General features: G+C 42.0%; 1 protein-coding gene across 1 annotated transcript in view; it reads left to right on the forward strand.

The window, feature by feature from the left end:
• The window catches only part of SLC35F1 (solute carrier family 35 member F1), a 193,263-nt gene extending 165,843 nt beyond the window's left edge, over positions 1-27,420 (forward strand). Inside the window, exons 4-8 of the mRNA XM_083497883.1 lie at positions 2,619-2,778; positions 4,443-4,599; positions 8,096-8,148; positions 11,840-11,994; positions 23,851-27,420. Coding sequence (XP_083354009.1) covers positions 2,619-2,778; positions 4,443-4,599; positions 8,096-8,148; positions 11,840-11,994; positions 23,851-24,075 — 750 coding nt within the window. The 3' untranslated portion in view covers positions 24,076-27,420. The remainder of the gene's footprint in view (positions 1-2,618; positions 2,779-4,442; positions 4,600-8,095; positions 8,149-11,839; positions 11,995-23,850) is intronic.
• The last annotated feature ends 245 nt before the right edge of the window (positions 27,421-27,665 follow it).

The raw sequence follows: 27,665 nt of genomic DNA on the forward strand, positions 1-27,665 counted from the left end.
GCTGCTTCCAGCCCAGAGCTCCTCCATTAGTAGTTCTCTTCTCCCCTGTGTTTCCAGGGACTGCTTGAGCCCTCACATCCTTGGCATATCTTGTGCCATTTTTGTTATTCATAATGGTGCTTCCATTCACTCTACGGTGGTTCCATCTATACTTCTATTCTGTCAAAAGCTGACACTGTTTCATGCAGTCTGATGGCGTAGGGCTCAAGTGTGAGGGAAGGGAGCTGGCTTTGCTCTGCTATAAACTATTTCTCCCTCCCCATAGAAATGAAAATTCCAGATTTATCTCTGAGAATTTTAACCTGAGCTTCTCTTAGATAAGCACTGGTATATGTTCTAATATGCTGAGCAAAGGTATTAATACCGTTGTTATAATAATGGTATAGGTTTACCCAACTAAGTTTTATTTAGTGTAGACTCATGGAAATTAATGGAGCTAAGTTAGTTGTGCTTATTAATCTCAATGGACTTACTCCTGAGTAGGACTAACATTGGACACAACCTTATGTATGTCGGATTTTTAATGCTCAAACACATCACAAGCTTATTTCAGTTGTTTTTTTACAACCACTGCATGAAATAGGCAGTATTATTTTCCCCATCTTAAAGGCAACTGAGAGACAGTTTGCTGACGATCAATTGGTTAAAAATTGAATTGGGCAGTACCCAGCTAATAGTTCCTGGTCTTAACCACTGGGCTATTTTAACTCTTAACTTTTACTCATGGAAATCTCAAGTGTTAGGAAAAGAGTTCTGACAGAAACAGTTTTTAACTTAGCTACTGAAGGGGGGAACAGTTGCCAGCACACACAGAGAGAGCTTATCTCCTGTGGACATCTCTAACTATGATCCTTATTCTACAGTGTTGGGTCCAACACTCTTTTTTTAGGACTGCCAAGTCGCTGCCAGATGACCTGTTATCACACAGTGTCCAGTACATTTCCTCATCATTTTCCATACCACAAAAGTCCACGTTTTTAGAACCAGCCCAGACTGTGAACACAGGAAGACCACTTGCTAGAGTTATAATGTTGGAGGCTTGGTTTTGAGGAAGGAAACAAGAAATATTTTTTCCTGCTTATACAGCCTTTTGTCCAATTAACTTGGTGTGCATCTATAGAATCATAGAACTGTAGAGCTGGAAGGGACTAGGAGTCATTTAGTCCAAGCCCCTGCAATGCAGAAATCACAGCTAGAGAATTCCTGACAGAGAGCCATCCAACATCAGTTTAGGAACCTCCAGTGAAGGAGAGCCCACCACCATTTTGGATAGTCCATTCTAGTGTCGAATAGCTCTTACTGTCAGAACAGTTATTCCTACAGTTCAGTCAGAATCTCTTATCTTGAAATTTTATCTGTGGCTTATATCCAACAGCGCACTAGCAGCATTCCACTCTCACCACAGGACTTCAGTTTCCTCTCCTCCCCCACTTGTTTGCCACAATCTGCACCAGATGACCTCCCAACTCTCCAGAGCCGATTCTGAGAGTACTTGGAAGGGGTGGCTGGAAGGGACAGGAGAAGGGAAGGGACAGGAGAAGGAAAGGAATTTATGTTGTGCACACCATAGTGTGTTTCATGAGCAGAGCTGCAGGGTTGGATACAGCCGATTCTATGTGTATGTAAGTGTATGTGTAGAGAGAGAAAGAGATAAACTGAGCAGGGGGTGAATAGATTCAAGATAGCGTCTTTCATGGTAACGTTCCACTTGCTGGCTTCATTTTTTGCCTGCTAGCATCCAGCTTCATGGGCAGATACTTGAGGTGCAGTTCTCACAGTAGTAGTAAGTAATAGTACCAGCAACAGTAGAAATATCAGCATTTCTGGGTTATACTTGAAGTGGAGATTCACCTGCTTCATCTCCTCCTGAGTATCCACATTGTGTATTGGATAAAAAAGTACAAAAGGAAAGCCACAAATGTTTAGGTTCCATCACATATATGTACTACTTGGTTTTTCCTATAATGTACAAAACTACCTTTATTCTTGTCTACGACTATATTCTTGGACCACCTACTTCTGACTTTCCATACACCCATGCTCACACAGTGCTGTTGTCCAACTTTGTGATATTAACCCCAAAATTATGCTTCTAGAACTATTCCTTTTATTTTATTTTTGCACACCCCTGAGTCCTCATGAAGCAGCAAGAGGAATAACAATGTGGGTGGTAGCATTTGTTTAAATAACTGACAGCCATTCTGCTACTGAAATTGTCAGAATCTTTTTAATGGCAATAATACTGATAAAGTGGTGCTGTTATTAAGAAGCAGACATTTTCTGCCAAGGTCGCTGACCCCCATTTGCAAGTGCTCATCGGCTTCAGTTGAGGCCCAGTCCTAAAAGCCTTGTTAGCACCCAGCAGATTCAATCATAACACTGTTGGGTTAAGAAGAGACTGGCAGGGTCTTGAATTTTGCCCCTGAACCATTTGAACATATTTCTTTTAAGGTAAGTATTTCTGTCTGTTTCTTTGTGTTTTAACGCTTTTATGGTTTGAGAAGCAGCCTATATTTGTAGTCATATGCACCTCAATGCTTTGTTTTAAAGTTGTTGTTCTCTCTCTCTCTCTCTCTCTCTCTCTTTTTTTTTTTTCTTCCTCCCCCCTACCCTTACAGCTCCTAGACTGTTTTGTGATTCCAGTTGTGATATTATTATCTTGGTTCTTCCTGCTGGTTCGGTACAAGGCAGTGCACTTCATTGGCATTGTGGTCTGCATTCTGGGGATGGGCTGCATGGCAGGAGCCGATGTCCTTGTTGGACGGCAGCAAGGGGCAGGTAAGGATCTGCATACATGTTTCCATGCAGGAAAGAAATGCTGTGCCTGGAATGCTGTTCTCCAGTAATCAGAGAAGTTCAGAAACAAGATTTCCTTGTAGCCTCAAAACGAGTTTGGGAAGGGGATTTTGTAAAGGGAGATCCAACACAGTGGCGTAGCGTGGGGGGTGCAGGGGGGGCCGGCCGCACCGGGTGCAACATCTGGGGGTTAGGGTTAGGGGTTGCAAATCCACGGGTTAGGGGGCGCAAATTACTTGCCTTGCCCCGGGTGCTGACAACCCACGCTACGCCACTGATCCAACACAAACTGCATCTGTTTTTATTTCAATTCATCTGCTTGTCTGATACATGTGCCCTTGCATGTGCAGGGAAAAGAATCCAAGCCAAATGGCGTATGAGACTCTTAAAATAATGTACACTGGTACCTTGGTTTACGAATGTAATCCGTTCCGAAAGTCCGTTCTTAAACCGAAACCATTCTTAAACCAAGGCGCGCTTTCCCTAAGGAGGCCTCCCGCCACCAGCGCCCTTCCACCGTTCAGATTCTGTTCTTAGACTGAGGTAAAGTTCGCAAACTGGGACACTACTTCCAGATTTGAGGAGTTTGTAAACTGAATCATTCTTAAACAGGACTGTTCTTAAACCATTGTATTAAGGTCCCCAAAAAGCCCTTATTTGCACTAATGCTATATAGAGGCAGGATGACCTTTTGAAAGGTCATGTGTAGCATATGACTGCCATGTACGGCTGCTGTATACTGGTCTGCACATGTGCTAGTGATCATTTTAACTGTACAGTCCGTATACAGTTCATGTCAGGGTTTTCCTGCAACTTGTGCAAGGAGTAAGTTGTGCTTAACTAATATGGCAGGAAATCAGGAGAAATCTCTTTTTTAACAGATTGGTGTGAGTGTGAATTTGGGAAATCTTGAAGAGAAAGGTTACTGTTAAGTCTCAATGCTTAAAACACAAACAGCTCCCTCAAACCACTATTTAACATAACAAAGCAAACACTGTACTATTGTTGCGTGACTCCAGCACGTATATAAAGGTGGAGTAAAGTCCTGTGGGAAAGTGCTAGTTTTGTGTCATTTTGGGCTGCCTGCAGGAGATTGATTTTTTATTGCTACCCCATATTTTAAAAAACACTCAAAGTTTCCCACCCACCCTTATTCCCAGTGGATAGCAGTGATTCCCCCCCCCCCAAATACCATTTTCTAAACAACATGGGATGAGGTGTAGGGGACTGCTGAAAGTGGAGGAAATTGCTCGAAGCTGAGCCAAGATTTGCCTGAGTTTGGGCAATTCCCCCTTCCCTTAGCTCCCCATCCCACATTGTTCAGAAGGCCCTCTAGAGAGATTTTTGAAAGGGCCAAGGCCAGGTGTAGGGGACAGGTGGGGTGGATATTTCCTTCTGTGAACTTCTTTCTATTCACTTTTCTTTGAATTCACGACATTGCATTGAAGATGTTGCAAAAGCTTTTCCTTTAGTGTCTCCTTGGAGGTATCTGTCCTGCATGTGCAATGAACATGCAGAGATAAATTTACCCTCAAAGGAAAGGTGCAAAAGTCTTTCCAAAAGTGTAAAGAGATTTGATGGAGAGCTCTGATAGCAGATTTTGATCTGCTTTTTCATATATATATATATTCTCTTTGTGCTCCTAGGAGAAAATAAACTTATAGGGGACCTGCTAGTACTAGGTGGAGCCACTCTCTACGGCATCTCCAATGTTTGTGAAGAGTACATCGTACGGAACCTGAGTCGGGTGGAGTTTCTAGGCATGATTGGACTCTTTGGTTCCTTCTTCAGTGGAATTCAACTGTAAGTAAGGAAAGGCAGCTGCCTGCTACTATTGAAACAAAACCAGAAAGTCCCATGCCATCTCTTCACTTTGTTTCATTGGAAATCTCCCAATCACATGTGCTTTCATGTGTATTGTAGAGGTTGAATGGCCCCCAAACCCCTGGTCCTCCATCCATTCAGCTGCCACTGGCCATACATTCCCCAAAAAATACCTGCTGATGAAAAATAAATGCTTGTAGTTTGTAGCCCACCAAGGTATGGTTTGAATGTGACTTACCATAAAAGCCCAAGGCCAAATGAGCTGTTGGGCTGAGTAGAAATGGGATGAATGAACCTATGTTCCAAGATGCTCACAACAGCAGCCCTATGACATCATGAGGGAGACTGAGTTTTTCAAATGTGTTTCATGGCTCGTGTGTGGGGATCTAATCCTGCATCTCACTGGTTTCAGTCTGACATTCTAATCACATCACCACACTAATCCTCAGTGTGTGCCTTATTCTTCTGCTAGTTATGGTTTGGTTTTTTAAAAAAATGAAAATCCATCTCTGGAAGCTGTGATGGAGAGCTGAAGACTGGAGGAAGACTGTGCTTCACCCTTCCCCCTTCCCCATTTGGTTGTTTTTCAAAATCATCTCCCAGCTGTGTCCTCCTTGATGGAGGCAACCAAGAATGACATCTAGCTTGGCTAGAGTAAAGAATAACTAACTAAAGAATAATTAACTAATAAAGAATACCTAACTAATATTATAAAATGCATGCATTGTGACTTTCAAAGCCTTTCAGAGTATTAGGGACCTTACTGGTGTTTTGTTTAACATTTTGGACCATTAAACGTAAGATTCCTTGTTATTGACACATTTGGAGCACCAATCCTTTTATTTTCTAAGGTTGGGCAGGTTTTGCGCACAGTATGGCTCTTTATTACCACTGTTTCTCTTGAGCCTCTGCTTGGTCAGTGTTAATATTTCAACTTAATGGATTTCAGTCATGTTCTAAATCAGCACTCTGCAAAGCCTGCACTGGCCTACAGGCAGCAATACTGTGCTTGGACAGCCCCAAAGGGCACGTCATGCTCTGCTTTCCCTGTCAAGCTGAAGAAATAATATTTTCTGCGGAAAATAAAATAGGATCCGAGTTTTGGAAAGTAAAGTGCCCAAAGGGGCAATCCCTGTAGCCTTGGAACTGATGTAGGCTGTGTGCACACTGCAACATTAAAGCACAATTGAAGCACATTTTCCCCCTCACAGAATTCTGGCCACTGTAGTTTCTCCTTCACAGAGTTACAACTCCCAGCAAACTACAGCACCCAGAATTTTTTACGGGGGGAAGTGTGCCTCAAATGTGTCTTATAGTGTGTACACAGCTCAGACATGCTGAAAAGGCAATGTGCTTTAGTCATTAGTGAACTTTGCCACTTAAGAGTCAGAAAGGAGGGGAGCATCATAGAATGCTACTTCATATTAAGAAAAACTCACTCCTCAAGGAAAGCTGGCTACTGTGTATAAGCAATTACCAGTCTTTTCCTGGCATAAATACCTCCTGTTCTCAATGGCAAGGATTTCTGAGGATGCATGCACAATGACAGCTTTAAAAGTTTGACTGACAAGAGAATTTATCATTAAAATGTACAAGTCATCACTGAATTATGTTGCTAAATTAGTTGCCGTTCTGATTATTTTCACTTCCAGGAAAGATTAGAATCAAATGGAATCTGGTCTGGGCATTGTCTTGAGACAATTCTACATGGTAATAACAGATTGGGGGAAAATAGATATTTTATGCAAAAACTAGTGTGAGGAAGATGAATTTTATTGGCAAATCCAAAGGATTTCATTGCCTCCAGCTTAATCTTTTTTCTTGGTAGCTTCATCCTGAGAAGCAGGATAAAAATTATGCTGTATTTGTTGCTGATGTATTGTTAATCTAATGCTTTACAGAAAATGATGAGATTATCCTGCATATATAAATATGTATGAGACATACATCTGTTTGTCTCTTTTCTCCCAGCATCTGTAGGAAAACGATATGGATTTTTGGTGCTGAACTGAATTAACCCAGCAAGGATAGTATGAAACTTGGGTTCAATCTGTAACATTTAATGTATCTTCCACCTCCACAGCACCATATGCATATGTTTTAATGCTAGATAGCACAGTATGAAAGGGAAAATGATGCCGTGGGGCCACCTTCTCCTTTTTACAACAGATTATCCTCTTAGCTTGGCCAGTACTTTGAAACTATTTGCTCCAGACACTTGCTACCACCAAGAAGTCTTCTTATACTAAGCTCTCCTGCTTTAAAACCTATTTAGTGCTCAGCTGTTGCTGGGTCCTTCTCACACCTCTCTATACATAATGCTTCTCTTCTACTTTTGACCAATCTCACCCCTGTCTATTTTTTCAAGATGGCAACAGTTTTTTAGATCACTTATCGTCAAATGCACATACAAAAACAGAGCCACAAAATGCACATTGCAAAATATTCCCCCCACCCAAGCACTGCACATGTGAGCTGTCTGCTTTCTTTGTTCCCAAAATAAGCCACAGGCTCAGTCCTTCACCCAGGAACTTGGGTGTCATTCTGCCTCTGTGTGATGTTAATGCTACCTCCTCTTCCTCCTCCTCCTCCTCCTCCTCCTCCTCCTCCTTCTTCTTACTTGAATTTATATACTGCCCTATACCCGGGGGTCTTAGGGCAATGGAGACACCCAGTTTTCAGGGCTAGCTTACTTGCATGGAAATACCCACTGTTGGTAAATTAGGCAAATTAGGCAGTAACAATGGAGATGTGCATAAATAGCCTATTATATTCTAAAACATCTGATTGTCAAGCCTTCAGAAATACAATTTAGTCCTATTCATGTTGGCTAGAAAGAAGTTGCCACTGAGTTCATTAGAACTTAGTCCCAAGCAAGTCCCTCTAATAGAAGGACTTAAGATCAACTTTACATTAGTGTTAATGAACTTATCAAAATATGGTGTACACTGAGAAATCTTGACCGCATCTCAGCTTCATCAGTTTTGATGAACCCTTGCATTATGCTATGTCTCTTCCATGGTATTCATTCCTGTGTGGTCAGTCAGTTCTTGCCTGTGATTTATTTGGATTTTTATTGGCTACAGAGGAGCTTAAAAGAGAATATAATGCACACAAATGCATCATTAATATTTTATTTGCTAGCTCCAAAAAATATCAATACACTGAATAGTTGCCAGTATATCATACAGTGTGGATATGCAGTTTTAGGCAGATAGCCCATTTTCATTAAAGCAGCTCTCATTGGTGTGTTAGTGACTCTTATTACTGTGCCATTTACCTTTCAAACTGAGAGATGTGCAGGGATAAAGACAGAGCTGACTAAACAGACCTGACAGCATTTAACCTGTGCAGGAGTTCTCCCAAATCTATTTCTAAACCTCAGTTATTTGTCTTCATTTCGGGAGCTAATTGGAAATAATGTGATTTCCCATCATGAAATTTTACCTTTACTTTTCTTCTTCTTCTTTTTCAGTGCCATAATGGAACACAAGGAGTTGTTAAAAGTTCCCTGGGATTGGCAAATAGGTAAGAGCGCAACTTATCACTTTAGTGGTTGCTGTTGAAAAAAAGAACCAATGTTTTGGATGTGTGCTTGCATTGTTGAACAGGCAGCGTTTGTAACACCCTGTCCAAGACTGGAAACAAGATGCCTTGTAACATTCTCTTCACAGGGAATAGTGTTTGGAATTGAGCAAGCACTGTAGGGCTTGGAAACATTGACGCTTTTCCATTTGAGCTGTGAAATGGCCAAAGGGCAATTTAATGCCCCTGGCCACCACTGAATAGCAACAGAAACTTTAGAAGAGTTTTCTCCTTTGCACTTCACCTGCTCGCTCCTGCCAGTCAGTTCAATGGAAGGGAGTGACTGAGGTGCACAAGATATGCTGAAGCCTGTTTACACTTTCATGCTGGGAAGGTGAGGGCTGAGCCCTAGGCCAGTGTTTCCAGCTAGCTCAAGAGAAAGTGACTGCATTGCATAACCAGAGAGGGGGGCACGCCTTGGGTTCACCAGTCCAGTCCCATGGACTACTGGCTCCCTGGACCTACAGTTTTTCCTCTAGTCCAACTATTTGTGCATGATGGCCCATTAGAGCCAGTGTGGTATAGTGCTTAAAAGGTAAAGGTAAGGGACCCCTGACCATTAGGTCCAGTCATGGCTGACTCTGGGGTTGTGCCCTCACCTCGCTTTACTGGCCGAGGGAGCTGGCGTACAGCTTCTGGGTCATGTGGCCAGCATGACTAAGCCGCTTCTGGCGAACCAGAGCAGCTCGCGGAAATGCCCTTTACCTTTCTGCCGAAGTGGTACCTATTTATCTACTTGCACTTTGATGTGCTTTCGAACTGCTAGGTTGGCAGGAGCAGGGACCGAGCAATGGGAGCTCACCCTGTCGCGGGGATTCAAACCGCCGACCTTCTGATCGGCAAGTCCTAGGCTCTGTGGTTTAACCCACAGCACCACCCATGTCCCTTGGTATAGTGCTTAGTGTGTCATAATAGGAACTGGAAGACTACTAAGCCATGAACCTCACTGGGGGACCTTGGGCCAGTCACTGTCTCTCAGCCTAACCTATCTCACAGGGCTATTGCGAGGATAAAATAAAAGGAAATGAAAAGTGGGGTATAAGTGTAATGCAAAATAAAAATCTGATAAAGTATAAGCATCACAATTCCATTAAAAGATTAAAAGATGGAGTGTTCCAAAAGCTAACATGAAAAGGCAGCATTTCACAGCCACTGCCAATGAGAGGAAGGAAAACAAAGCCAGCATTAGATAGCAGAGTTGCTCAAAATCTTACTTCTGTCGTAAACCTATAATTGCTTCAAAGAAAACAAGACGGCGCATGGGCAGTGTCTCCACTATTGAAGGTGCCACACACTATGAAATTTGTGCTGGATTTCATTTTTGCACTTAACTGAATGAGAGGAACTAATTTATGGGGAAGGGCACTGCACTGCTAAGCGAACAATTTTCCGCGTAGGAATCAACATTCAGGTGCAATGCTTCCAATAAAGATGGGATTTCCTATTTCTAATGACAGAATGATCTAAGAGGAAGATATGGATGCTGGCTAGCATCAAATGGCAAGTTGAGCACCAATGTGCTCCTATAACAAAGAGCAGAATAATGTGCTGATAATGCATCAGCAACTCCCTGTTCAACCTACTTACAAAATGAACATCAAAAGCAGCAGGTTAAAAAGCAGTCAGAGTCAACTAGTGACAGAGGGAATCCCTGAGCAGTGGCGTTATAATAAGCTACATGGTAAACCGTTGCTCCCCTTGGGCTTTCTCTCATCATTTCCTCTAATTATTGCAAAACCTTAATAGAGAGAGGCACATCTGCCATGAAGCTCTGCCACAAGAAGTCTTAGTAGTTTTGACAGTGTGGCTCAGAAACTAAGCAACAAATCAATATAAAGGATGGTTGCGCTCTTTCTTCAAGCAGTGGAGTGTTTTAAGAGCCTTCTGGGGCTCATTTCCCTTTTAGTGAGAAGGAGAAGAAAGGGTGTTTTGTGGTGTGAATTTACAAATTTATTGGCTAAGTTGACAGCAGCAGCAGTCAAGGTATCTCAGCCAGAAACCATGTGGCTCCAGTAATCCCCCCAAATTGTTCTCTCATCAAAAGCAGCTTCTCTCAGGATCCCCTTTTTCTTTTGCAAAAGCATATGCCTCACCAAAACAGGCGTGGGGACAGGTTTGTTCATACTACTATCCCGTGGCAGCGATGGGGAAACTCTGACCTGGAGACCAAATCTATCACCTCTCTCCTGGTTTCTCTGCCTGGCCACAGCCCTAACCAATCCTGCTTTGCATTTCTCTGGAGCGCTTTTTGCCTTGAACTCTGAGAATGCTTCTTGCTTTATGGGATGGAAGACAAAGAGCAATGTACAAGGCAAGTCTGTGTGGAAACTAATCTATGGTGAACAGTAAACTTTGCAATAGTTGCTCTGCCCCCACCTACCATTGGCATGTGGGACCTGGAAGGTTGTCCAGAAGAAAATGCAGCCCTTGAGCTCTAAAGGGTCCCCACCCCTGTTTTACCACTAGAAAAGGAGACAAAGAAGCCTCAGGGATGCCCTCTAGATTGTTGGCCATGCTACCTAGGTCTGATGGGAGTTTGAGTGCAACCACATCTGGAAGGCACCATGTTGTCCATGTTGAGATAGATTTCATATTGAAACAACAAGTGACGATTTTGTAGCAAATATTGCTAATTATACAGACATCATTCGCATTGTTGGCTGGCTGTAAAGTGTGCAACCATAGCAGCTATGCTTGCTCAGCTGCCTGTTCAAGAATACCCAAATTGTGAAGGACAATGACAGACGGTTCTGGAATCTGATACAGAACTGTACAGTGGTACCTCGGGTTACATACACTTCAGGTTACATACGCTTCAGGTTACAGACTCCGCTAACCCAGAAATAGTACCTTGGGTTAAGAACTTTGCTTCAGGATAAGAACAGAAATCGTGCTCCGGCGGCGCAGCGGCAGCAGGAGGCCCCATTAGCTAAAGTGGAGCTTCAGGTTAAGAACAGTTTCAGGTTAAGAATGGACCTCCAGAACGAATTAAGTACTTAACCCGAAGTACCACTGTACTTTGGTTATTGCAGTAACTGGAAGGTTTTAATTAAGACTGTGTCAACAGTTACGTTCTCTTAGATTTTAAATTCAGCACATTTATTTCATAGCCAAGGACACAGATCTGAATGCAAGAAACCACCTTGCTGAGTTAGACCCTTGGTCTCTTCCCTTCAAACACCTGTAAGAAGCTCTCAGGCAGATGTCTTTCCCAACCATGCTACCTGAGGATAATTTTAAATGAAGACTGTTTCTTCATGAATCACATGCAGTCTGCCACAGTTATGAACCTTCCATCGAATTGGAGGATGTAGCCTTGCTGCCCTTGAAACAGTAATAGCTGTGGACCTCTGTCCCTAACACAGTTAAATGGTTTCCACTGTTAATGGAAGGAATCAAGCCATATTCATTTTAGAACTTCACAGGTTGATAGGGCTATCTCTTGCCTCTCGTCTCACATTGCATCATTATCCTAAAGGAAGTCTTGAGCCTCTTCTAAGTAGTGTGGGGTTCTTAACTTTCCTCTTAGCAGAAATGTGCCTTTTAGAAAAGTTGTGAAGGACAATGCTAACTGTTGTTGTTTTTCTTTCCCTCCCCCACCCACTCCACTTTTTCTGGTTCTTTGTCCTCTCAGGATTACTCTATGTTGGCTTTAGTGCTTGTATGTTTGGCCTCTACAGCTTCATGCCTGTGGTCATTAAGAAGACTAGCGCTACAGCAGTCAACCTCTCCCTGCTTACAGCAGACTTGTACAGCCTTTTCTGTGGATTCTTTCTCTTCTACTACAAGGTAAATGGAGCAGACTTTGCATTTGAATAATTGATTGCTCTCTTGCAGGCAAATTGGTGATGCAGAAAATTCAGTACAGCAAAAACAATGGCAATATCTCCAGACTTCTTTCACTCCAGAATTTATATACTTCATGTCTTGTTGGAAAGGAGTAGCCCATCACACACAAAATTTCTTCTGTAACTGCTGCATCCTATTTGGAGGTGTGACACTATCCTTCCTGACTGTCTCTGTTCAGTTGTGACCAGCGGATGACAGATATCTATGCAGTTACTTGCTGGAGGTGGGGGCAAACTTTCCCTGGCCTTGGGGGGGGGGGGCAAAGCTGAGTAACTAGAATATGAATTAGACCTATGCCAAATATTCTCCTGTTTCAATTTTCAGGTCAAAAATAGCAATTTCAGTGGGGCTGAAATATTTCTGGAAAAACACAGTACAAATATACATTTCTCTCTCCTTCCTTCCTTCCTTCCTTCCTTCCTTCCTTCCTTCCTTCCTTCCTTCCTGTGTTTAGTTCCATTTTTCTTCTGGTTGATGCTATATCAGTCCCATTTTTTTCCTTCACCTGAAGCACCTTTCTCTTTCCTGGATTTGTGACATGGGTTATTTTGGCTAATCAGGGATCACATAGTATATAGTGAATCAGATTGTGTTATATGGAACACTGTATAGCTAGTCAGATTTGATTACATGATGGTGTCATTGAGGAGAAATGAAGCTGATTGAGAGTGAGAGCAATAAATGTCAGTATAAATGAGCAGGCAGACATTTTCTCAGGAGTGCTCCTCTCCCCACAAAAAAGTCACCAGAAAATTATACAGCTCTTTGGAGCCTTCAACCCAGACAAACAAAAATGTACACCAAAAATGTGAACAAAAAAGTGAGTAATTTTGGCTTATCCCTAATAAAATTAAAAATAAAGACCTTTGAGTTTATGCAACTCTGAATTGAAGGTAATGAGACTTTTCACTTATTCATTTATTTTAAAATTTAATCCTCCACCTATGCAATTTGAAAACTAAAGCAACTAACATCAGTAAAAACTGTATATAAGTTCCAATGAAGCTAGGTATCCAAAACATTCAAAATCTGAAACTAGATAACATGCTCCCAGTATTTATTATGTGTGGCTGAAATTTAAAAACTTTTCTTTTGTTGTTACAAAAATCCAGATTTGACCAGCTGAAGGAAGCAAGAAATTGAGATCGACAGTTCATTATTTGCATAATAAGCAGTATCAGGATGTGCACACCTGCTTACAATCGTCCAGTGTAGACATGATGCTTAACCATAGTTAGTACTATCCATGGTTTGTTACTTTAACCCTGGTTAAGGTCCTAAATGTACAATGTGGCCATGGTGTATAGGGAACTGTGCCTTTCCCTCTTGAAGCCTTATGTAGGGCAAGACTAGTAAGACCTGCTTGTTACCTTGCAAGCAGAGTGTCTAGAAAAGCAGGTGAACTGCCTTCAGTGTTTGCTCTGTGCAGATATAAGTCTTAATAATGTTGAACATAAAGCATGGCTTTCAAACCAAGTTCTCAAAGTCTGGTTTTCAGGTAAACATAGTTCAGAAATAATGCTTTAATGACCAAAGAAACCATAGTTATGCAAATACAACTGCATACATAGGTCACTACTTCAGTACTCCAGTTGTTGTATTACTGGTACAACTTCCAGACTAAAACTCTTACTTTGTGCAAAACTAACTTGACATTTACAAGTTATAAATAACTCATGTACTGAATAATGTCAGCTCATCTGATTTGACCTCAGCTTCCTGTTGATCAGAATTTATAATTCTGGCTTTCGGACTATAAATGCAGCCCTGTAATTTTTGTTTGGGTTTTCCTTGTCATTTATAAGAGGAAGGCAAGCTTTTAAGCTCCCCCCAACCATGAAGCATAACACATTAGCCGTAAATGACCTATATTAATTATCCTGCTAAGGTCGGTATACTCTGCATGTTTTCCACCTGTTCTGTTTTTAGCCCAGCTGCAACCCTTCTTAGCTGCACTAATCCCTTTTGTTTTATAGCATATTGACCAATGGGCAAAAGCCTCTCTTCAGTGGAAAGTAAATGACTTTATGCTGAATTAGAATCATCTGAGCATTTTAGTACTTCTTGCAGAACATATTTTTTACAAGGCTTTCAAGTAACTGTTGTGATTCCCCCTCCCCCTGTGCTGCTACTTTTATCATCTGAAAGCTTTATTGCACCTACAGCAGTAAATCTCTGGAAATCAAAGGGAATGTAGGAAACTAGCTTTACTGAGCTGTAGAGCTTTGGAAACTAAATGGAGGGAAGAGGAGGGAGAGGGAACATCCAGATGTGTTTTGTTAGGATTTCACTTTCCTGTATCAGGAGGTTGTGTTGTCTTGATGACATTTGGAACTGAGGTGCTTTTTGTTTTACATTTTTTATGTTCCCCTCACATGCCAGAGCCATAGTAGGCTATATTGGTACAGACATGATGGGCTCCAGTTAAATCAGCAATATGGCTTTATGACTGGCAATCAGCTCCAATGGGCTGCTTAATATGTAGGGAGTTTATTTCATTTTTATTATTAAAGTATAATGACTTGTGGTTAGCTGTTCCAAACAGGCCAGGGGTAGCCAGTGTCATGCTCTCCATATGTTGTTGCTCTTCAGTTCCCATCAGCCCCAGCCAGCATAGTCAAGAGTCGGAGATGATAGGAGTTTAATCCAACAAATGAAACCGAGAGGGCGCCATGTGTGCTACCCATGACATAGACTTTTTTTTTTAAGATGCTCAGAATTCATTGAGTGCAATGAACTTCCATGTAGTGGAGGTTTAAATCCGTACTAATTGATCTCAAAAGTTCAGTTAAAATGACCAAAGGCAGCCTATTAGCAATCTTCTTGCCCCACAGCAAATGTATACATTTGCTCTAGAAGCTTACGGGTGGTTTTTGCTAGGACTACCATTGGAAAGGCCTGTACCAGTGATGGATTCCCACTTCATCAGCAGTAATTAGGTGTTTTTGATTCCCAGTGCAAAGTCCAACAGTACCGTAATTCTCAGGATCCCTTGAGCAAAACCTGAGAAGTTGACAGGGCAGACTGTTCAGAGTAACTACGTCTGTCCTTTGGGACACAAATAGGGAAGGTGCTCTTTTCAAATGCAGGCACCTTCATTTTTCTTTTCCTTAAGTCAAGAGAGTGTGAGGTAGCCACTGCTTCCTCCTTGACATGAGGCTAAACCATGGGGAGCTACTAAAATGTCATTCCCACTGAAGCAGCAGCAGCAGCACACATAGAAATGAAGAACTTGGTTGCTGAAATTAGACTACAGCTGTTTGAAAAGGCCAGCGTGGACATAGTTTCCATTCTCTCTCATGGCCTTTCACATTTTAGCCTTTAAGTCACTCATTATTCCTAATGGACTAAATACTGGCATGTCCTGTTTTCAGTGATCCCCTGTTGTTTTCCTTCTTTGGATGGTTGTGTCTCATTACTGTAATGCATGGAATCCTTCAGTTCAGGCAGGATCTTTTATTCACATTTCTGCGGGGCTTTGCAGTTTGGTTGTTTACCTCTCCCCACAGAGCAAGGGAAGAGCTTCTGGAGCCAGAGAGAAAGTGAGAATAGAGGTGGGAATGGAAAGAACATACAAACAAGCCCAGTGCCTCAACATAAACTGGGGCAAATTAAGGATATATATTTATGTCAGTGTTTCACATTCAAACTAAAGAGCTTTGAGAATGGCTTTAGCTCTGTGGTAGAGCATCTGCTTTGAATACAGAAGGCTCCAGGTTCAATCCTCAGCATCTTCAAGTAGGGCTGGGGATGTTCCCCCATCTAAAAACCCCAGAGAGCAGCTGCCATTCAGTGTAGACAATACTGAGCTATATGGACCCAGTGATCTATCTCAGCTTCCTATATTCCTATGTTCCACTGCCCCTTCTGCAGCATACATTAACTTTTAACCTTTCCACTGCACCTCTTGCTTATCTGCTAGCAGTGTTAATGTGAGGTCTTGATCAAGTTAGTTGCCATTTTTTCTCAGTATTAATGTTAATTTAGGCTCCTTAGATTTTTTTTTTTTCATTTGCAAGCCAAATGCTGAATTTTAGCTTTTCTAAGAAAATTACATTCCCACTAGGTTCTATAAGCAGTTTCCATCTCATTCTCTGGTAGCAGAGCCATGCATACTGAGTGTGTTCTGCAACAGCAGGTTCAGTCACACTGTATTATGTCATTAAACCAGCAAGCCAACTACAATAAATTCTATTCTGCACTGGCAAGATCACTCATTCTTTTTAATCTTAGATGCAGCCATTAGTTGGACTACAACATTATAGTAATTTGCACAATTTGAATGGAATATGTGGAGCTGGAAAAAGCTAGAGTTTATGATTTGAGGAAAGGAGATGAAATAGCTGGGAAAATAACAGGAATGCACAAGCAGGTGAAATATAAACACCCCCAAAATAATACAGCACCATGAAGGTTTCAGATGCTGCTCAGGGAGGGAATGAGATATTACAAAGTTCATGTGAGTATGGATGGAAACAGCAGCCCTGTGTCTAATTTCTCTGCCCTCCCACCACCATAATATTTTGAGCTATGGTCCCCATACAGTGATGCCATCACACTGTGTTTTACTCACACACAATGGGTAAGAGGAGCTTGCAGTATGACACGGGAGAGAGAGGAGGGGGTGCAAAGGATGGCTGGTTTTGGCAGCAGCCCGATGCCATTCATCATGTGTAGACATCGTGTATCTACGCACATTTATACATTAAAATGAGGAAATCCCTAGCAAGTGTAAACACATCAGACTTTCGCTCCTTAAGAAGGTAGCATAGAGCAAAATCATGTGTTGATACCCAAAGCACGTGGCATTCGCTTTTTCATTTTATTCATTTAGAAAATTGTTTTATATATGCATTCACACAAAAAAAATGGATTGGTTTACAATAATATATACAAATAATACAAAAACCATATAACATTTTTGAAATCAAATAACTATTGTGGAAAGATGTGTTCTTAATTGCCTGCACAAGCTTGGTGGAATAGAAGTTTTCAGCTGGCTTTAGCAATGGAAACAGAAGGCATCAGCTGAATCTCTATTGATGACGCTAAAGTCTCCATTTCTTGTTTTGATCAAGTAAGCCTTGCGAACTCAGGGAATGACCAATCATGCTCCTGAATATGATCTCAGTGATCAAGCTGGGATAAAGGGGCTCAGGAGATCCCTAAGGTACCCTGGATCTAAGTTGTTTAGGACTTTGTAGGCTGTAGTATTTGTGAAGTGTATTGCTTCTCTTTGATGAAAATCCTAGGAAACAATCTAGAAGGTACCAGGTTGCAGAAGGCTGGTCTCTACTTGTGGCCACCAAGTCACTCCCATAGATGCTGCTGGATGTTTTCTAGCTAAATTGACTAAAGGCAAACTACTGTCAAGCATGGGGAGCCAAGTATTTACTATAGTGAACAATGAAGGGGCACTATCCCATACTTTGCATTTAACTTGTGCCACGTTTGCCACCTCTCCTTTAACTTGCAGTAACCACATGGTTCCCTTGGATGTCTGTACCTATTTGTTCTGCAGGCATCCTGACAATGTGCCTTTTATTCACTCCTGGTCTCTGCTTATTCCCCTCATTTGTCCTGATTACAGGTTGGATCCAAACTACATTTGTCACACTTTGGTCCCATTGATTTCAATGGGATTGAAGTGTGGCTAACTTAGTATGAATCCATCTCTCTCTGTGACTTAAACTGTGAAAAGATCTGGGATATATACAGATGCTGCTATTTGATTATTTTGTTGGCCATTCGGTCCTTACAATTTTGATAATGTTTTCAAAGTGATGTCTCATTTACTGCTCAGCATGACTGTGAAATTGTGCTGTGTATGCTCTTGTTCAGCTACAAATGCAAACTAGGCCTTTGAAATGTGTTCAGTCAATTAGAGACCGATTCAGAATGCAGGAAGGGAATCCAATCAAACTTCTAAGCATCATGTCTTAAAGAAAATGGTTTGCAAGCCAGGGGAATTAGATGCACTCTTCAGATGATTTTCATCTTTCCTTTATGAAACAGAGGTGGCAGCTAAGGCTATAACAGGATGTCCTTTTGATCGCTGTGTAGGAACCAAGAGTAGACCTATCCCATCATGGTACTGAGTTTGATCCAGTTTATGCCTGAATTCTAAATTTAATTATTTAGAAGTAACTATTTGATCCTTGTGGGTCTCTCTACCTGTTGTACTTCTCTTGGTGCCATTGCTTAATTCTTCTCTGATATCACAGTGTGCATATTAGATTCCTTGCAAGAAGTGGTGTCATTGGCTCAGCTGCTCTGATTTCAAGCATTGACCCAAGTTGCTGTGTGCATAGGGGGAATGGGGAAACCTCAGAACAAGAGTGACTAACCTGTGGTTGTCCAGATGCTCTTGGACTCAAGCTCTCATCAGCCCCAGGGAACATGGCCAGTGCTCAGGGATGATGAGAACTGTCATCCAACAGCATCCATAGGGCCGCATGCTAGTCACCCCTGTCTTAATGCAAAAGTCCATGTGAAGCTAAGGTTCAGAATTATATATATCAGCACAAGAACATGGTACAGCGTCTCCAGTGTAGCTTTTTCTGGTAAATTGGATTGTTTGTCTCTATCTGTCTACCTTTTACTTTTCCAGCCAAGCATATGATTGATGAGAATGAATTAATGGCAACAGTCACATTCTGCCCTTTGACACTGCAATGTGGTATATCAGACCTTAGAGATTTATAATTGCATATACAATGGACTTTACTTTTGAAAATCAATAAGTAATTGGGTTTTTGTGTGTGTGTGTTTTGCTCTCATTGTTACATGGGGGTGGGGCTGGGGATGAGTTCACCAACAAAAGAAAGATGCTACAGAGAACAAAACCAGATTTGTACCAAAAATATTTTACAACCCATGCATGTGCAGTATATTTCGTCTGCCTTTTAATGCACATTTGTTGATGCACGCCTCTGTTCGGCGGTCTTGTATGTTTAGACCACTGACATCTCTGACACAAATTATTTAGTTTTTTTATGCAAATGGATCTTCCATGAAACCTTGAAAGCACTCTGCCCTGCAAAGGGATAAGGAACACAGGGAGCTGCCTTAGATCAGATCAGACAATTAGTTCATCTAGTTCAGTATTGTTGGCTCTGTCTGGCAGTGACTTTCCAGGATCTTGGGAAGAGACCTTTCCCATTACCTGCTTGCTGACTCCTTTAACACTTTTAACCAATGGTCATCCAGATGTTGTTGATCTCATCAGCCCCAGCCAAGTTGGTCAATGGCCAGTGATGATGGGAGCTATAATTCAGCAACATGTGGTGTGCCAAAGGTTCCCCACACCTGAATTAAGCCATGATTTTTAACCCACACAATCCAAATAAATTCAGCTGATACCCGTGAAGAAGAAGAAGAGGAGGAGGAGGAGTTTGGATTTGATATCCCGCTTTATCACTACCCGAAGGAGTCTCAAAGCGGCTAACATTCTCCTTTCCCTTCCTCCCCCACAACAAACACTCTGTGAGGTGAGTGGGGCTGAGAGACTTCAGAGAAGTGTGACTAGCCCAAGGTCACCCAGCAGCTGCATGTGGAGGAGCAGGGAATCGAACCCGGTTCACCAGATTACGAGTCTGTTGCTCTTAACCACTACACCAAACTGGCTCTCAAAGTGAGAGCTTTCTTACCTCTTACAGAATTCCTCTGTGATCTTCCCCAGTTTTGTGTAAGACATTCCACATTAGTTCTGTGGTAAAATCTGTTGCTCTAATGCTGCCAGCTATTATCCACCTTTCAGATATGTTAGCATGAATTTTATAGGATACAAATGTTTCAAAGCAGATGAGATGCCTTGCTCAGGCTCTGCTTCTCAGAATATTTTGCTTCTCAACTGGTAGAGAAGGCAGCAGGAGTGACTGGCTAGGTCAATAAATCTGTGGTTTTTAAATAAATAAATAAATATACAGTAGTAAAGACACAAGAAGAAAGAGGAAAAGTATATTTCTGTGTAAAACCCATGATCTGCTACTTGAAAGAAATTGCAGTCCCTATTTAAGCATGTCTTGAAAACATATTGAACAATGTAAATAACTTCACATTTCTCTTTTTTTAATCTGCCTTCTGTCTGTAAGGTACAACACATCTTATCTCATTGTCTGTTGCTATTACACAAAATATTCCATTGCCTCCAGTTGACCACATTGATACCACTGGCCAGAGGCAGGGAACACTCATAGACTGGCTTGGCATGACACTATCAGTTACCAAGACCAGGAGGGCTCCCAGATCAGGACTGCTTTCCTCCTTCCTGGTCCTCTTTACTGCTATGTTGTGCTAAACTAAGCCAAAGTTTGGCTTAGTGTGTGTGACACCTGAAACAGGTCTTGTTGTTAAGCTCCCTAATCCGAGCTGTAGCCAAGGTTTGTGCATCTATAAGCCATAGTTTAGCTTCCTGTGTCATGCAGACCAGACCAGTGAAATGCTGTCAGGATATGAGATGAGTTACGTAAGGAGACACAGGAGCTGCTTTCAAAGGCAAACATTTTCTTTTTGGGGCAACGTCATTTTTTTAACCCAAAGCCTCTGATGAAGAACAGATCTGCAACAAAAACTGCACACTTGCTCAAAACATCTCTCATTCACTGGGGCTACTTTGGTCCAGTGACTAGAATATTTTGGTACAAAACAACGTCTAAGCATAGCAGACCCTCAGAGAAACCTCAGCACTGCAGGCTTGCCAGGTGACTTACGCGATAACTCATACTGAAGTTAATGAGCTTGCAGCTGCAAATAACTTGCTTCTCTCTGTATGGGAATGAGATACTTTTGTATGAGGCAGATAAAAATATTTTTTTCTGGCAAGTCATACTAGATGCAGACATTGTAAAGCTCAGTGACAAAGAAATAAACAACAGATCCAGGCTCCATCATTTATGGTGGCTTTGCTTTTGAGCGCCATTAGCTTCAAATACAGCAATGCAGAATCAATTACTACTGGCAGCTGACACTTTATTAATTTTTTACACCCACAAACAAAGCAAATCCCCCTCCAAAAAAAAACCTCCTGTCAACTGCTGTCTGATAAATTGAACCACTAGAGAACATTAAAAAGTGAATAATTCAGAATAGATATTAAGCCTTATGTAGAAATGTTCCTGAATTGCCACCTCTTTCACCTTTATGACACTCAAAGACAGCTAATAACTGCTTTAGCATTGACTGTCGTTAGGTCAGCACTGCCAATATGTATGAAACATTCAAGTATTTTTATCTCTCTCAAAGCCATAGACACCAGGAGGATGCTCTGGGGTGCGCTAATAATCCACTCTTAGGAATTTTGAGCGACTGTTGCTTTGCTGTCCCAGAATCCTCAATGTGTAATCCAATCCCTATAGTGCCTGTCAGAGACTCAGTTTGCAGTCTCCATCTTAGAACTGAGTCTAAAAGCTGGACTTATGGCTGCAACATCCAACCTATTTTTTGTACTTTTTATGCATTTTCTATTTCTGGTCCTACCTCCCCCCCCCCCCCCCAGTGCTTTATGTAGCTTTCCACAATTGTGTGGACAGTTGGTTAGCCTTAATAAACATATTGGCCAACTGTCCGAGGCAGTCATATAAAAGAAGAAAGTAAGTTCAGTGGTTTTTACACTTTCATCTTACATGAAGAGCAGCAGTCATGACCCAACAAGCCACCAATCACTTATAAGTCTAGCAGGAGCAAGATAACAAGCCCATCTGGTTCTACAATGTCTAAACAAGCCTAATTGCCACAGTACTGAAGGTCTCATCTCAGACCGTATCACGGAGGCCATTGCCACATGAAAGCTGCCGTTCAGCACTGACTGCTCTTTGACATGATATTTTCGGCTGTCAAGGCAACAAGGCATTTATATTAAGCCATACAGCATGATGAATACTGTGGCTCGGGAGGGCTCTTGCAACGAGCAGAAGAAATGTTGCTTACCCTGGATCAACAGTTGGTTTAAATGCCTTTTGAATTAAACTAAGTACTGTTTTCTTAAAGGATTAAAGAAACACAGAAGGATTATCAAAGCACATCCCTCCTAATAACTTCAATCCTGCGGTTCTAACATTTTCCTAAAATGAAAAAAAAGGCATTCTTTGTGCAAAACCAAGTCACTTGGTTATATGAACAGAGGACGAACCTATGAGTAATCTTGTTCAAATTAGTACATGAGGATCCCATGTAATGGCTTATAAATTGCACTTGTCAATCATTGGTGCATATTCTTGAATACAAGTTTTAGGCTGTCTCTCCAAAATTTTGTTTTATCTGAAGCTGAACAAGTTTTCCTTTCAGTTTATCTTTGATTATTCATACTTCAGTTATTTGTACAGTATATATTTTGACTCCTTTCAGTTTTTATGTGCCTAATGCTGGGTCTGGGTGTGGGGTGGATTGAAGCTCGACTTGTGGTCTGTCGATGGATCTGTGACCAATTTGTGGTGGGCTACCTAGTGCATCCTGTTGATGAAGAGTCATGCCTAGAAGAGTTTCTGAGCATGCACTCTTGCTTTGTTAAATTAAAATACACTGGGCTGTGATTATCATCATGTATTGTTAGTTTATTATTCTACTCCATGCCTAACATAAAGGTGTTGGAGGAAAGTGATAATCTCACCTACCCTTTCTTTGTCCTTCCCACAATGGCCTCAGTTTTATTTGTATAATAATTCATTCTTCTTAAGGTTCTTTTGACCAATGAGTGGAATAACATATCAAAGTATGTTCCCCTTTACTTTACTTTACTTTACTTTACTTATTTACTTACTTTATTTATGGAGTGGAGAAAAGGTGGCTCCAAATCCCATTTAAACTTCCCTTTAACGTCAGCATAACAGCAAGTCCGTACCTGTATGGCTCTTTTAATATAGCATTCATTCGTGCTATGGAACTGGGGGACCTGATGCAGAAGTGTGGACCTCAAAATTCAACCAACAGCTCACCTCACTTAATTCACAGCAGTTTAGTTCACTTTATGCTGGTGCCAGAAATTTGGACTTGGTATTTAGTTGGAGTGTCATCAAATTTTTAGCCTGATACTGCTCAGGTGTGGGGGTTTTTGATGCTTTTATGCTGTTTTCAGTCAATGTCCTTGAATGGATATGGTAAAATGTTGTTTTTGTTGCTGCTCAGATCTCTCTCTCTCTCTCTCTCTCTCTCTCTCTCTCTCTCTCTCTCTCACACACACACACACACACACACACACACACACACACACTATATATTTGTCCTTTGTCACTTATTGCTTTTGTATTACCACTTCAAAGAATGTGAATACAGTCTTAGAAATAAATTCCGCACACACGCTGCACTGTGTTCAGGGGCGCTCACTCCTGTATAAGCTTGCATAGGATTGTAGCCTTAGTTCATCTTTGATGTGTTTTTTCACCATGCAGATTTCTCTTGATAGAAATCACATGACCTCTGTTGTGCACTTGTTTCCGAAGCAAGATTTTTTTGGGACATTGTGCATCCTCTTTCCTTTTGTGCCTTGATTACCTGTCACTTAACCACATCTATTTTTCTTCCACCATACTGTGTTTCTTGGCAAGAAATTCTCGATTTTTGCAAAGCCTCAGAACAATTTTTTGCAAAAGTCTAATAAGCAAATGTGCATTGTACTGACTTGCATAATTTATCTTTGGTACTGAGTTCTCATTTGACAAGTAAGTGTCCTATTTAAAAGTAAAAACTGCTTTGGAGAGGAAAGATTTCCTGAACACAGGCCATGTCTGCATTTTGCTTTCTGTAATCTTTCATATTGTATTGTTTAACTAGCATGCCTCTTACCAGCTTCTTTCTGTTTAGTTTTCAGGACTATATCTTCTGTCGTTCTTCACAATCCTTGTGGGGCTGGTGCTGTACTCCTCAACGTCCACATATGTTGCCCAAGACCCACGGGTGTACAAGCAGTTTCGAAACCCTTCGGGTCCTGTTGTAGACTTGCCAGCGTCTGGGCAGCTGGAACCGTCAGTAACATACACCAGCCTAGGCCAGGAAACGGAAGAAGAACCTCACGTCCGAGTTGCCTAATCTCAGGCCCTTGCCACCCTCAGTGGAGTTTGTATCTCCATTATCTCTGTATCATTCATAGAGAAAGGTATTTACCGGATGCAGTTACTCAGGTGGGCTGCAAGGTAGCAAATAGGGAAGGCTTATTAAAAATACAAACTATATTGTTTCTATGTGTGTATAGCCAAGAGCAGTAACTCTCAGTCTTTTGCGTAGGGCAGTGCTTTTCAAGCTGGGGCTCCTCACATACTTATCAGGGCTCCTTAATGAAAAGTTCAGCAATGGTGGGCAACTTTCCTGCAGGAGGGCTTGCCTACTGCCAAGTTACCCTTGGGGTGTCCACAGCAGGTATGTTCAAGGGTGCACACTCAGGTCATGGGCAGCAACAGGGAGGTCTGATTGGCCTGGCCAGTGCCATACCTGAACTGAATATGCACCGTAGAACAACCTCCAAGAATGTGATGCAATGTGCTGGATCTTCCTGGCAAGGGGTCCTTCAGCAGATGAGCTGATGTGAAAAGCAGGGTGGGGTAGGAATTCAAACCAGGGTGCAGGCTGCACTGCTCAAATTCTGGATTGCCTGCTGTGAACAGACCCTCTACCTCAGTTCTGCCAATACTCCTGGTGTGCCCCCCTTTACCACCTCCCCACTCTTCCCCAAGGCAAAATACAGACGAACAAAAACTCTCCCTTGAGGAAGAAGGTGTGGTTAGGAGGTACCAGTGGTGGGTGTTCCCGTCAACATGCAGAGCACTTGACTACAAAATCCCAGGATCCCTAGCAGAAAAAGTTCCTCTGCACATCAGCTCCTCCCAAGGCTGGGCAGCAGTACTCACCAGGAATCCTGAGTGTTGTAAACAAGTCCCAGGTCTCTTGAAAGAAAAGGCCTTGTTCTGTGTATAAATGGGAACTCCCACCATTTTCCTACTTCCTTCCTTTCTTTCTCAGGGTGGGAGCAAGGGTTGCCTTGGGGGAGAGGTGTAGGTGACAGGTGCTCTGCAGGGCTTTGGGTGTTTGATTGGAACACTTGGGTGAGGGAAACCCTTAGCACTTTTAGGGTGAGTGGAAATGCAATGGCCCATCCCTAGTGAAAAGGGTCTGTAGTATTAGGGGTTATAAAAAGTGTTGGCTTTGGTAATTCGCAGCTAATGCAAGAAAGAAAGACTTGAGTCACTCGAAACAACATGTTCAGAATGCAAGATGAGATTCTGTAATGAACAAAGGGATCTTTCTGCACCTCTTGGAGGTTGCTTTGCCAGGGGTTATATAGTGTTTCAGCAAAGCCACAGTTGTACAGTAGGCCCACTTGCACGCAAACACCCGTCAGCTGTTCTCCAATGACCTTGGTTCTGTGCAGGAAAGGGCAGGTTAATCACAGCGCCTCGATACCCCAGTGCCGTTTTGTTCATTCAGCTGTCTTAGCTACCTGGTTGCCCGCCCTCTAAAGAATCATGTGTTCTGGGAAGCCAGGGGATGGACAACTATCAATATCCATCTCTATTCTAGGAATAGGTCAAAAACAAACATTTTTGCCCTTTTTAAAGAAGTACTTGCAATTGCGAAGTAGTGAGACGTTGACCTTTTTAAATTTTTTACAATCGCCTTACTGGTAGCTGAGGTCCTCCATTCAGTGAGAAGGAAATTTTATTTCCTCTTCAGTGTCTTAATCTTGCAGACTAACAAAATGAAACAATCCCCATTTCTTACTCTTTGAAAACTGAATCTGTCCTAAGAAAGTACCTTTTTCTATTTTTTAATTATTTATTGTGGGTCTTCTGGCTAAGGGGAGAACGAATGGGAGCACAGTTTTATAGACTTCTCTGCATTCAAGGTGAACACAAGGCCAGATGGAGGTGGCTCAGGCAGTGTTGCGAACTCTGCATGTTCCTAGGCCTTGCACTTCACTCCACATTTCTGATGGAGGCACCCTCGTGGAGACTATTCATATTTCTTCAAACTCTTGGTCTGCTGTTTGTGGATTTTTAAAATCCATTCACCTGGATTTAACTGGGACTTGGAATTAAATATTCTCAAGTTTTCAAGCTAAAAATATTTGTGTGCACCGCACCTTTGCCTGCATATCAAGTTGCTGATGCTAGAAGATGCCCGTGTGTTTGGAATCCCTGTGTGTGGCCCAAGCTACACAATTTATACAAAGATACATAACCAAGTGAAAATGAACTAGTTATTTGAAGGGGGGGAAGTAAATCAGGCTTAGACTATCTCGGTGTAATCATGGGAGCAGGAGTGGGGAAAGGAAGTACTTGATCAGTTCTCTGCCAGTTGTTTTCTGGTCAAATACATATTTGGCTCCATATACATAGGGTTGTATTCAACAGGGCACTACCACTAAGGTTCTAGCAGCATAAGGATTTTTCTTCCGTGGTGGAACCTCCTCCCTTGTCCTCTCCCTGTATGTCCCTTAAATCTGTCCTGGAGGTTTCCCCCAACTTCAGAGCAGGTGGCATAAGACACACAGGAGCAGGAGGAGAGAGGGGGAAGCAGGACTCTTTGCAGTGGCTTCCACTAGTACAATGATTTAGTTTAACATGGTCCATATTTGCTTTTTTAAAGGCAATTGTTATTCCTTTCTCCCACAGTAGAATGGGAACTGTTGCTTCCCATGCCGCTCTGGTAATGTAGACACCCCAAAGTCACACAAGAGGAGTGGTTGGCATGCCAGTGTTGCACCAGCTCCCAGGATGGCACAGCTCTCTGTCCAGCACATGGTCTTTAGTCCTCCCAAAGGTTGCTGAAGTTGGACTGCTGTGTTTATAAAGGAAAAGGGCAGCAAGATCCTCAGTCGTCTTCAGACATGTGCAAAGTCAGAACAACCTCCTACCTTTCTGCATGAAGCCAAAACCGCTGCAAATTTCATTTGGCTCACCTTGATTTGCGTGCTTGTTTTCGGCTGAAAACAAAAGAGTCATTGATTTATCTAGAGCTCTCTCTCTTTGAGAGACAGGAAAGGTAGCTGTGCCTGAGTAATAGGAAAGTGTTTCAAGAGATTTCCTTACAATGGAAGAGTCAAATAACTTCAGTTATAACTTCGCCTCCTCACTGGTGACCGTGAGAAAATGCTATTTTACCTACCTCAAGGGAAGGAGAGTAAAGATATGAGACTTCAAAGTAATTGGATGTTTCCCAAATGAGCTGGGGAATGCCAAGGAAACACTTTCTTAGAATCTTAGCAGGGTTTGCAGCGCATTTGACGCAAACCACGACATTTCTGTATGTAGAAACCTTGTTGGCTGAAATCTCGTCTTCTGACAAGAATTGGCCTTTGGGGAATAGATTGGCATTTGGGGAGGGGTGTTATGGGCCCCAAAATATTATTCCTATAAGAAAACTAAAGAAGAAGAAAAAGTGTCACCTAGTCAATGAAAGAAGAAGGATTTCTGCTAAGGAAATGATTACTCAGGGATGCTTGTGTGCAGGAAGACCCTGTGTGCAACTAATGTTGCATTGAGAAAACTGGTGTGGCACATGGCATTGACCTGAAGGAATGCATTCATAACCTCAGTGAGAGATGGAGAGAGGAAGGTGTCCGCTCCCTTATCCTGTGTAGGAGTAATGTGATTCCATGGAGTAAAGTTTACTGGATACCTGCA

The sequence above is a fragment of the Podarcis liolepis genome, assembly GCF_965112155.1.
Source record: "Podarcis liolepis genome assembly, chromosome: 3".
Classification (NCBI taxonomy): domain Eukaryota; kingdom Metazoa; phylum Chordata; class Lepidosauria; order Squamata; family Lacertidae; genus Podarcis; species Podarcis liolepis.